The 13,000-nt window shown below is 41.0% G+C and overlaps 2 protein-coding genes and 1 long non-coding RNA gene across 3 annotated transcripts in view; all 3 read left to right on the top strand.

The window, feature by feature from the left end:
- Nucleotides 1–2,425: 2,425 nt before the first annotated feature.
- On the top strand, nucleotides 2,426–3,295 carry LOC148641439 (G protein-coupled receptor 183-like). Its single transcript, XM_088618786.1, has one exon. It carries the CDS (start codon nucleotides 2,426–2,428, stop codon nucleotides 3,293–3,295), a length of 870 nt encoding a protein of 289 aa, XP_088474912.1.
- Nucleotides 3,296–7,155: 3,860 nt separating this feature from the next.
- On the top strand, nucleotides 7,156–8,025 carry LOC148641438 (uncharacterized). Its single transcript, XM_088618665.1, has one exon. It carries the CDS (start codon nucleotides 7,156–7,158, stop codon nucleotides 8,023–8,025), a length of 870 nt encoding a protein of 289 aa, XP_088474791.1.
- A 486-nt stretch (nucleotides 8,026–8,511) lies between these two features.
- Nucleotides 8,512–13,000, top strand: part of LOC148641425 (uncharacterized) — a 173,520-nt gene continuing 169,031 nt past the window's right edge. The window contains exon 1 of the long non-coding RNA XR_015929784.1: nucleotides 8,512–8,574. This is a non-coding gene — a long non-coding RNA (uncharacterized LOC148641425). The remainder of the gene's footprint in view (nucleotides 8,575–13,000) is intronic.

Here is a 13,000-nt window from a genome sequence, read left to right as displayed (position 1 = left end):
GACGGGACACCGGGATAACTCCCTACTCTTATTGAGAAATGCCCAGGGATCTTTAATGACCACCGAGAGTCAGGACCTCGGTTTAACGTCTCATCCGAAAGACGGACTCATTTTATTATCGACTATATTGAACTGTTTTTTCTTTTTCTTCTAAAGTGCCTCGTGATCTTTATTGGAGACGTGCTGTGTTTAAATTATTAGTAGTAGAAGTGCCCGAGTTAAAGCACTGATTAGTCCAACTCCTGTCGGAACAGGTATGTCTCAAATCAACACTGAATAGCAGATTTAACGTGATGATCACTGGGAACAGTAAACCTTCCCTTTTTAAATGACGCAGGTTATATCTTGTACATTTATTAATGCAGGCAGAGCTTCAGGTATACAACGTCTCGCATTCCTAATCCCAAATCTTCAACTTCCTGTCTGCTTCATGTAAACCAAAGCTTTATCATGTAATCTGTCAAATAATTATTTTTTAACATTGATATATACATATAACAGAGGTCTAATACCTATAAATCCCATAGGATATGGTCTATTTGTTTATTTGAATTCTTTCTCAGGTCTGTTGGACAGTCGGTCCATTTTTTATTTATCTTATTAACAGTAATATTGGAAGATCACTGGTTATACCTACAATGAAGATATTATTCACTTCAGTCATTTGTTTCAGCGTACTACTATAACTGGAGGTGAACCGAGTTGTTCGCAGCTCCATTCTAAACGAGTGCGCTACCTTAGAACCTATTGCAAGAAACTAGGCCTTCTCAGCTCTATTGCATAGTTGGTCTAATAATTGAATTAACTGCTTAACAGTAGCATTTCTAAACAGGCTCCTGCGTGTTTCACAACTAGATGCACCTTTCATGAAGTGAATGTTTTCGATAATGAACTGTTAAAGACCTTAAGAAGATCCCACACTTCTAACGAGGAGGATAATGAGGTTGTTTTCTTTCATTGATTACGCAGGTTGGAGGAAAAACCAGCAGACACTCAGGCCCTCTGGCTTTGGGTCTGAGACACCTGGTCCATGGTTTTAAATGTCTCTCATCTTCTCAAAACATAGGCACACAGCCTATAAACTGAAACCATAAACATAAACTGAATAAAACGAAAAGATTTCTGGAGAAACCTTTTGGATCCTTTTCATGATTTTGTACAGTGACCTCAAGCCTTTCTTTCAAGTTAATGAGAAATGTGTGCACCGCAGTGAAAACACAACTGTCTCAAACTTAGGCTCTCCTTTGTGCCTTCAAGAGTTACATATTCATCCTTCTGCTGGCTCTGCTCTACTCAACGCCGTACACTAAAACCCCAATATTTTTTCAGCAGTAGCCCCTCATTTGTGAAGTGCTCTACTTGACAGTTTTAAAAATGTAACTTCTGTTGATGTTTTTAAACCTTTGTGTTGGCCGTAACATTCCAGGGGCATCCAAACTCATTCAGAGGCACCGACAGACGATTTTTGAAATTTCTTAAATAACCACGAAAACCGAACGTGTTTGCTTGCAGTCTTGCGACTACAGCTATAATTAAACTTACAACAGCATTCGTAGATAGACGTTATTTTTTACAAAAACTAAAAAAATCGAGAGGAACAGATCAGGCTGCGTGGATATCAATTGCAGTCTAGTCATTTGACCTGCTCAGATATAGCTGTGAGAGAAACAGAACTGAATTCGGTATTAAAGACTTTTGCTGCCATCTTCAGTCCATACATGGTAGTTCTACAGGACAGGTTAAAATCAAAATGAAGCCATTCGGTTTGTACAGAGATAAGCTACTCTTGTATTTTATATTATTGATCATTTCATGTTTATGATAGAGCAGCTTCCACAGTCCTCGTTACGTCATCAATTCACGTTTATAAATATACGGAGTGTAAAATATGTTCTTCTCTGTACAGAGCTGCACTGATCTCAGCCTTCTAAGATCTTTGTTCATTTAGTCCTTTTGACTTTTTTTTCAAAGCTCATGACATTGATCGGTATGCATCTGTCAGACAAAATGCAAACACGAAACTGCTCGACTCAAACTGAGGGATAACGACTCATATAGCTCCTAATCACAACCGTTCTCCTCTCGCTTTTTTCCGCCTCCTCCCCCATCTCCACCTGTGCAGTTTCCCCTTGGTGAACTCCTCTGTCTTAATGGGGAGTCCAGCCTCCTCGTCCTGTGGCCAGGCGGCTGCATATTAACCAAACGGGTAAAACCAAAACCTATTACACTAAAATACTCCACATACATTCGCAAAGCAGCTCATTTTCGATGGCGTCATTCCTCGTGAACAGATTGAGAGTTAATTATTCGCAGGAGACAGGAAGCCCCAGACATTCAGATACCGTGTAACACGTGAAATCTCCTGTGTGTAATTCGCCTATTAAAACTCAAGAGCAGCGTCCTCAGATATTCATTTTACCAAGCGATGATTTCTCTGAACCTCACTGTGCCGTTAGCGGTGGACTTTAATGAAGCTGCAGATTATTTCATTTTTATAGCAAATCTACTAATTGCTACCAGTGCTGTTCTCGTGGCTGTCTCGGTTGTGTTGGGTATTATTTTTAAAAAGTCACTTCGAGCTCAAAACAGATTCATTTTCATGCTGAACACAAGCATCTGCGATACCCTGTCTGGGGTAAGTGGTTACTACATCGGACTGTTTGATGTGCAGGAGGGCTATCCGTCCAGAAACGGCACCTATTCCATCGTGCCTTCGCTGCTGGCTGTCAATATTCTGACCATCATGTCTGCACAGGTGGACCGATTCCTTGCTGTAGTTTATCCTTATGCTTACAGTCGTTATATAACCAGGACTGTAGTTATAGGAGTTTGTGCTTTCTGCTGGTTTTACACTTATTTCTCATTAACGGTACAGAACCTCGTTACTGTCGAAGTTGCTTCAAAAATAAAGGCTTACGGCACATTGTCACTCCAGGCAATAATAATCGCAAAAGTGCTGATGAATGTGAAACTGTACCTCATCGCTAAATACCAGATTGCTCGTGAGCCGCCGGGTTCAGAGAGAGACAGCAAGAAAGAGTCCCTGAGACTCATCATCGTGGTGGTAGTCTGCTTCCTGGCGCTCTGGACTCCTCGCTTTTACTACATTATCATAGTTCAGATGACTGGGTCTAGATACTTGTTCACGAACTGCGCCACAGACCCCTTTATCGTGATGATAAGATTCACTTCAACTAGTACCCCCGGACTGTACATCTGGGGGAGCCCCGTTCTCAGGGAGGCTGTGCTGAAGACGGTGTGGGGGAGAGTCTGTCCTCCACTGAGAAAAAGGTAAGAACTGTATCAAGGAACTGTCCCGTCGAACAGAAAATTGTGAGAACTATATCCTCAGTTGTATTATAAATAAAATTCCTTCTTTGCTCTTTAAGATCCCACACAAAGATGATTTTTCTGTTGCGTAATTGACTGCGTAATGGGTCTCATAACATTCTTATATGTTTAACTTAATAAAAAGTAACAAATAACAAGACCCCGATATGCCAGTCTTCCCCGTTTAGTCGTTAGCAGCTCATTTCTCCAAAGACCTGATCCAACTGTTTTCTAAAAATGCCAGGGCCTTACCCGAACTTTTTGTAATCATGTTCACCATTTGGGTAAAGACCGCCTGTTCTCGGTTTTAAGAAGTGTGTGAGTGTGTGAGGAACTAGTTTCAAACCGCGGTTCGCCGGTCAATGTAAAGAGCTGAGCAGCGCTGCTTTTCATGTAGGGTTTGGGTATTATAATGAAGTAAATTATGAAGATAAAGTATCAATTTGAAATATAGAAAAATAAACAGAATGATATCCAATCATGCACAATTTAGATTCATAACCCCCATTGAGTCAGTTTCAATTAAGCAATGAACTAATGCTGCTTTTGCAGATGGAGTTATTTAGTTCTTTAATGAAAAACATGTTGATACCCTTCTCTCGTTGCCTTTATAAACATAACATGTCTGAGATAATTTGAGGAGTACAGACTTTGAAATGTGTCTTCTGGAGGGCACGGTGCCGCAGTGTGTTTGAATTAAAAAGAGGAAAGACCTTCAGGTCCACTCTGAATTTCACAGAGATCCAGCTCATTTTATAAAGGAAGGGAGTTATGCACTGATGAAGAGCAGGTTTTAACAAAGAGTCTATAGAGGTCTGGACGTATTTAACGCTATGAACTCTTACAAACTGGCACCAGTTAAGAGGTTGAGCAGCAGACGCTTCACCTCAGACAAAGTATTCACCTCTTCTGACAAGAAATCACCGTCAGCTCCAGCAGTAGTAGAGAGCCCATCTCTTCTTCAAACGACTGACCGCGACAGTGATCTTGCTGTTGATGCTCAACAGTGAGAGATAACTTGATGAGTACCCTCATAAGGTGAATAAAATAGGATTCAGAAGACACACAGACACCTATACCGTCTCTCTCACACACACACACACGTACTCCCCCTTGCTGACGGTCTTCAGGCAAGACATCTTTTGTTGATGAGTCGGACTGCAACCAACAAAAAACTAAAAAATTGGGTAAATAAACTACATAATGAGCGAAATATAATCACGAGAGTGAGGAAAGTCCGCGGCCGCGGAGACTCCTTTCCTTTGACAATCAAACGTGAAACCGGAAACATTGTTCCCAAACACAAGGGAAAAAACTTAATCCCTCATCTTTTGGCCAACTCAAAAGCAGTCAGATATTCATGTTCTGAAACGGAGCGCGCACAGAACAGCACATGAATCATCCCGGCCGCCAAACTGCTGTTGAAACGCCACTTGAAACCTGAGTCTGGATACAAGATGAAGGTTTCAAATGTGAAATGTAAAAATCTTTTCTGTTTTCCAGGACCGGCCCGGACTCAAAAAGTCCCCAAAATAGCCGAATATAACGAAGGGAAACTGATAACGTCATGGGTGTCATAACTGAACAACATTGTAGAGTCGAGCACCCTGTGAAACCTCAATACGTTTGATGACTTGGGTCAGAATATTTCTGCCGTTTGAACTTTGATTTTCATTAGAATATTAGACTACTTATCGAGAAACTTTTTTTTTATTTTTCAAAAATAAATATTCACACGTTATAAATCAGATGGAGTTTGGGAGATGTTTTTATGAATTTCTGTTCTCACCGTGTCTGCTGAAGAGCTCAATCACATGGAAAACCCTCTCCTACCACTTTTTATAGTAGTAAAAGCGAATTTAACAAGAATCGGAGACTATTAATTTATCTTCATTTTGATTCCTATCTTTCTGTCTCTCATTCGTCACTCCCAGTGTCTTTAGTGTCTGGAATTCAGATTCAAACAGTCTGTTCAATCACATTCTTAATTATCTCAGCTTTGGAGAGGAAACTACACATGAAGTCACGAAGGGAGTCATATGGAAAATAAGTGTTAAATTTGATTTCTTTTGAAAACCAAACCATATGCTCTCTTCCATCTTACTGTGTAGCAGAACGTGTTCATTTCACGATGCTATCAAATGTGCCAATTGAAAAATTGTGGACGTCTCAGACATTGCGATTTTCAAGATGTAAAAATAAAATTCGAAATCGACCTAAGGATTTTGAATTTAAAAATGACTTAGTCTTGTAACAAATCATCAAAGCAGATTTTACTTCACAAAAGATATATTTGCTTCATCTGAACGATTCATATTTACACTGCTGTAATTGATTGCACAGAGCACGTGTATCTCTTGAATACACCTAATTGTTCCCCAGTGAATAATTAATAATAATAATAATAATAATAATAATAATAATAATAATAATAAATAGAATTAAAACAAAGGGTTTTGTATTTAAAAATGCACATCTATTAAGTCAATAGAATTGAATGAAACAAATACTTATTAAAGAAAAAACACTGAATTCTACCACTGCTGTAATTGTTTTTTACAGAGTACTTGTATGTCTAGAAAATAACTAATTGATCTCCTCTGAAGTTACTTGGAGAGCCACGTGATCAGGTTGAGGTCCATCCCTCATGCTGGACCGCTAACAGTCCACTAGTTCAGACAGACAAGAAAAAGCTTTTGGAAAACCGCGTTCCCTGGTATTTTGGAAGGGGGTGTATACACTATGAACACAATTATTTCACAAAGATATACCGTTAAATACTTTTTAAAAGCTTTTGTGCTGACAGTAACGTTCCAGGTGCATCCGGACTCATTCAGAGGCACCGAGAGGCGATGTTTTAAATTCCGTAAGTAATTACGAAAACCGAACGCGTTTGCTTGCAGTCTTGAAACTACAACTATAATTAAGCTTATAACCGCTTTTACAGTTAGACACTATTTTTTTTGACAAAAACTAAGAAATCGAGAGGAACAGATCAGGCTGCGGGATATCAATTGCAGTCCATTCATTTGACCTGCTCAGATATAGCTCTGAGAGAAACGCACAGCTATAGCTGAGCAGACTATTAAAGACTATTGTCGCCATCTTCAGTCCATACATGGTAGTTCTACAGCACAGGTTATAATCAAAAGGAAGCCATTCGGTTTGTACAGAGATAAGCTACTCTTGTATTTATGATTTTATAATATTGATCATTTCACATTTATGATAGAGCAGCTTCCACAGTCCACAGTTTATAAAATACACGCAGTGTAAAAAATGTTCTTCTCTGTACAGAGCTGCACTGATTTCAGCCTTCTAAGACCTTTGTTCATTTAATCATTTTTTTATAAACGACAAACTCAGCTCATGACATTGATCGGTGTGCATCTCTCAGACAAAATACAAACACGAAACTGCTCGACTCAAACTGAGGGATAACGACTCGTTCAGCTGCTCCTAATCACAACCGTTCTCCTCTCGCTTTTTTTCCGCCTCCTCCCCCATCTCCACCTGTGCAGTTTCCCCTTGGTGAACTCCTCTGTCTTAGTGGGGAGTCCAGCCTCCTCGTCCTGTGGCCAGGCGGCTGCATATTAACCAAACGGGTAAAACCAAAACCTATTACACTAAAATACTCCACATACATTCGCAAAGCAGCTCATTCTCCGATGGCGTCATGCATCGTGAACAGATGGAGAGTTCATTATTCACAGGAGACACGAAGCTCCAGACATTCAGATACCGTGTAACACGTGAAATCTCCTGTGTGTAATTCGTCTATTAAAACTCAAGAGCAGCGTCCTCAGATACTCATTTTACCAAGCGATGATTTCTCTGAACCTCACTGTGCCGTTAGCGGTGGACTTTAATGACGCTGCAGATTATTTCATTTTTATAGCAAATCTACTTATTGCTACCAGTGCTGTTCTCGTGGCTGTCTCGGTTGTGTTGGGTATTATTTTTAAAAAGTCACTTCGAGCTCAAAACAGATTCATTTTCATGCTGAACACAAGCATATGCGACACTCTGTCTGGGGTAGGTGGTTACTACATCGGGCTATTTGATGTGCAGGAGGGCTATCCGTCCAGGAACGGCACCTATTCCATCATGCCTTTGCTACTGGCTGTCAATATTCTGACAATCTTGTCTGCGCAGGTGGACCGATTCCTTGCAGTAGTTTATCCTTTTATTTACAGTCGTTATATAACCAGGACTGTAGTTATAGGAGTTTGTGTTTTCTGCTGGTTTTACACGTACCTCTCATTAACGGTACAGAACCTCGTTACTGTCGACGTTGCTGCAAAAATAAAAGCTTACGGCACATTGTCACTCCAGGCAATAATAATCGCAAAAGTGCTGATGAACGTGAAACTGTACCTCATCGCTAAATACCAGATTGCTCGGGAGCCGCCGGGTCCAGAGAGAGACAGCAAGAAAGAGTCCCTGAGACTCATCATCGTGGTGGTAGTCTGCTTCCTGGCGCTCTGTACTCCTCGCTTTTACTACGTTATCGTGGTTCAGATGACCGGGTCTAGATACATGTTCACGAACTGCGCCACAGACCCTTTTACCGTGATGATAAGATTCACTTCAACCTGTACCCCCGGACTGTACATCTGGGGGAGCCCCGCTCTCAGGGAGGCTGTGCTGAAGACCGTGTGGGGGAGAGTCTGTCCTCCGCTGAGAAAAAGGTAAGAACTATATCAAGGTACTGTCCAGTCGAACAGAAAATTGTGAGAACTATATTCTCAGTTGAATTAAAAATAAAATTCCTTCTTTGCTCTTTGAGATCTCACACAAAGATTATTTTTCTGTTCCGTAATTGGTCTCATAACATTCCTATGTGTTTTTAACATAATAAAAAGTAACAAAGGACAAGACCCCGATATAACCGTCTTCCCCGTTTAGTCGTTAGCAGCTCATTTCTCCAAACACCTCATCCAGCCGTTTTGTTAAAATGTCAGGGCATCACCCGACCGGTTTGTAATCAAGCCCGTTGTTCCACACTCCCACAACCATTCGGATAAAGACCGCCTGTTCTCGGTTTTAAGAAGTGTATGAGTGTGTGAGGAACTAGTTTCAATCTGCGGTTCGCCAATGTAAAGAGCTGAGCAGCGCTGCTTTTCATGTAGAGTTTGGGTATTATGATGACGTAAACTAGGAAGATAATAATAATAATAATAATAATAATTGCTTACACTTATATAGCGCTTTTCTGGACACTCCACTCAAAGCGCTTTACAGGTAATGGGGACTCCCCTCCACCACCACCAGTGTGCAGCCCCACCTGGATGATGCGACGGCAGCCATAGTGCGCCAGAACACTCACCACACACCAGCTCTCAGTGGGGAGGAGAGCAGAGTAATGAAGCCAATTCATAGATAATGTATTAATTTAAAATATAGAAAAATAAACAATGATATCTAATAATGCACACATTTAGATCAATAACCCCCATTGAGTCAGTTTTAATTAAGCAATGAGGTAAGGCTGATTTTGCAGACGGAGTTATTTAGTTCTTTAATGAAAAACATGTTGATACCCTTCTCTCGTTGCCTTTATAAATATAACGTGTCTGAGATCATTTGAGCAGTACAGATTTTGAAATGTGTCTTTTGGAGGGCACGGGGCTCAGTGCCTTGCTCAGTGAGTCTGCCTCAAGGATGTATCCGGTTCATCTCCTCCGGTCTGATTCCGGGGCGACAATCTGATTTCTGTAAAGAGACCAAAACTGTGCATCATATTCTAAAGGAGGTCTTAAAAGAGTATTGTATAACTTAAATAGAATACTCCTCGACTTAAAATCTACACCTTTAACTCTTTATCCTTACTGTCAATCAGTCTCCCTGATATATACATACTTTATTGATCCCGTAAGGGAAATTGCAGAGATCGTGTCCACGCATTGTCTACATGATGTAAATGATGCGTCACAAACACCTTTAAAAGATCTGAGAGGGGAGTTGTAAGAAGTTTCTTGACATTTCATGAAAGAGTGGCGCGTTCAGAGTTATGACACCGTCTTGTAGTAAGCGAAGCCTTCTGAATTGCAATTCGTATGATTTTATAAAAACTCATCGAGAATGTTCGAAACATCCCTTTTCATATTTGTGTGGAGTGGTGCACAATTGGAATCATTGGGCATTTTTAATGTAGTACAAATTTATGTTTTAGTAACACTAATGGGTTTCATTGACTAATTATACTTCAATTGTTTTAAAATCGAGTAGATATAGCAGATTTGTACTTCTAGTTATAAGCCTCCCTAATTTTAAGTAAAGTTCATAATGTTAATCCTAAGATTATCCACCTCTTCGTTTACAAATACAAATAACCAGTTTAATGACGTTTTGCTTGAAAACCCCACTATGACGCTGCTCAGAGAATTAACACGTGTTAATTGCTCCCAGGAGCTCCAGGGTAGCAGAGGACAGACCTTCTGGTCCACTCTGAATTTCACAGAGATCCAGTTCATTTTATAAAGGACGGGAGTTATGCACTGATGAAGAGAAGTTCATCAACACACAGTCTATAAAGGGCTGGACGTAAATAACGCTATGAACTCTTACAAACTGGCACCGGTAAAGAGGTTGAGCACCACACAGTTCATCTCAGACAAAGTGATCACCTCTTCTGACAAGAAATCGCTTTCAGCTCCAGCAGTAGTAGAGAGCCTTCTACAACTACTGTATAAGCCTCTTCTTCAAACGCCACACCGCAACAGCGATGTTGTTGTTGATGCTAAACAGTGAGAGATAACATGATGAGTACCCTCATAAGGTGAATAAAATAGGATTCAGAACACACACAAACACCTATACCGTCTCTCACACACACTCATATACTCCCCCTCCCTGACGGTCTTCAGGCAAGACGTCTTTTATTTGATGAGTCGAACTGCAACAAAAATATATATATATTGGGTAAATAAACTACTGTACATAATGAGTGAAATATAGCCATGAGAGTGAGGATGGTCAGCGGCCTCGGAGACTCCTTTCCTTTGACAATCAGACTTGAAACAGAAAAGATGGTTTCCAAACACAAGGAGAAAATCATCTTTAATCCTTAGGAAAATTCAAAAGCAGTCAGACATTCACCTTCTGAAACGGAGTGTGCACAGAACAGCACATGAATCATCCCTGCAGCCAAACTGCTGTTGAAACGCCACCCGAAACCTCAGAATCTGGATACAAGATGAAGGCTGAAAATGTTACATGTAAAAATCTTTTCTGTTTTCCAGGACCGGCCCGGATGCAAAAAGTCCCCAAAATAGCCGAATATAACGAAGTGAAACTGAAAACGTCATCAGCGTCATAACTGAACAACATTGTAGAGTCGAGCACCCTGTGAAACTTCAATACGTTTGATGACTTGGGTCAGAATATTTCTGTCGTTTGACCGTTTGATTTTCATTAGAATATTAGACTACTTATCGAGAAACTTTTTTTCATTTAAAAAAAATAATTTTTAAATATTTTTAAAAAATAAATATTCACACGTGTCTGCTGAAGAGCTCAATCACATGGAAAACCCTCTCCTACCACTTTTTATAGTAGTAAAAGCGAATTTAACAAGAATCGGAGACTATTAATTTACCTTCATTTTGATTCCTATCTTTCTGTCTCTCGTTCGTCACTCCCAGTGTCTTTAGTGTTTGGAATCTCACCGTTCAGACTCAAACACTCTGTTCAATCACATTCTTAATTAGCTCAGCTTTGGTAATGAAACTACACCCGATGTCAGGAAGGGAGCCATATCGAAAATAAGTGTTACATTTGTTTTCTTTTGAAATCAGAACCATATGTTATCTAATGTTAATGTTGGTTTATATGCCCTTTACAATTTAATGCATTAGGAATGTGTCTTTTCGCATACCCCAGCTTGCTCTCCATGAGACACACAGACAGGGAGAGATGCTTGGGGTCAGAATTCAGGATCAGCCATTGTACAGCGCCCCTGGAGCAGTTGGGGTTAAGGGCCTTGCTCAAGGGCCCAATGGAGTAGGATTCCTCTGCGAGCTGTGGGATTTGAATTAGCAACCTTCCAGTCACAAGCACGGATCCTTAGCCACAGAGCCACCGATCTACCATCTTACTATGTAGCAGAACGTGATCATTTCCCGATGCAATGCTATTGCCAATTGAAAAATTGTGGACGTCTCACGCATTGCGATTTTCAAGATGTAAAAATCAAATTAGAAATCGACCTAAGGATTTTGAATTTGAAAATGATTAAGTCTGGTAACAAATCATCAAAGCAGATTTTACTTTGCAAAATATATATTTGTTTAATCTGAACGGTTCATATTTACACTGCTGTAATTGTTTGCAAAGAGCACGTGGATCTCTTGAATACTCCTACAGTAATTGTTCCCGAGCGAAGTTCAGCTCACTGACACTTGGGCAGGTTGAAGTGTAATTCACACGCTATAAAAGGTTATTGCGCCATCTTGTGTTCATGGGTATTTTGACATCCTACACATATCCGTTGTCTAACATCTTATTCTGGGAAATTTTCAGGAAAAGGCTATTCCAAACACATTTGTTGTGGGGGAGATCTCTGACACTAATTTTAAAGATGTAAAAGTAAAATTAAATGCTGAACACAGCATGTCTGAAACTTAATCCACATTTGAAGTGCAGGAGGGCTGTCCAGCCTTCGCTACTGGGAGTCAATAATCTGACCATCTTGTTTGCACAGGTGCACCGATTCCTTGTACTAATTTACCAATAATAATCACGGCAGTACTGTTGAAAGTGATGAAACTGTACCTCATCTCTGAATACTAAATTTCGCGTGAGCCGCCGGGTCCAGAGAGAGACAGCAAGAAAGAGTCCCTGAGACTCATCATCGTGGTGGTAGTCTGCTTCCTGGCGCTCTGGACTCCTGGCTTTTACGCAGTTATCGCGGCTGAGTTGACCAGAGACAGATACTTGTTCAAGAGCAGCGCCAGCCACCCTGTGACCATGAAGCTAAGGTTCACCTCAACTAGTAGCCCCGGGCTGTACATCTGGGGGAGCCCCGCTCTCAGGGAGGCTGTGCTGAACGGGTGTGGAGATGTCTAGTACTAAGAAAAAGGTAGAACATAAATTTATAAGAATGTTTCATTGCATTAGTTGAGTAGAACTGTACAGCAGTTACAGCCCAGTCGCTGAGCCAGTTTTAGCCAGACCAAGGGAGGAAGAGGGAGAGCCGGAGAGTGAACAATGAACTTATAAGGTCCCATAACACCTAGCTTGGCACCCTCACAGTCAAACAACACAAGCTTCCTCCTGGAAAAATTCTGGGCAAACCCGATTCTGTCAGGGACGGTGGAAAGCCCCCTGAAAGGGATTGGCTAAGGAGAGGGATAAAAACACCTGAGACAAGACAGAGGGGTCTCGGAATTTCCACGGGACCCTGGAGACGACACAGGCAGCACCAGGGAAGCTGCAGAGTGCGAGACCACGGAGGAACTGTGCAGAGACTTCTAACACCTGGAGCGAGGAACTACTGGTTCACTAACTGACGACCACTAGAGACACTGGTTCACTCTAGGGTTCACCTTACCGTGACACCCCATATATGCAAATGAGGGCTCTCACCAGTGTGTTCTTCCTGCTTCCTGGCGCTCTGAACTCCTGCCTTTTACTCCAGTGTTGTCTTATTAACTGGCCTCATAATGTG

The sequence above is a fragment of the Lepisosteus platostomus genome, chromosome 24, assembly GCF_059453375.1.
Source record: "Lepisosteus platostomus isolate fLepPlt1 chromosome 24, fLepPlt1.hap1, whole genome shotgun sequence".
NCBI classification, from domain to species: Eukaryota; Metazoa; Chordata; class Actinopteri; order Semionotiformes; family Lepisosteidae; genus Lepisosteus; species Lepisosteus platostomus.
This window is presented reverse-complemented; position numbering and strand designations above follow the sequence as displayed.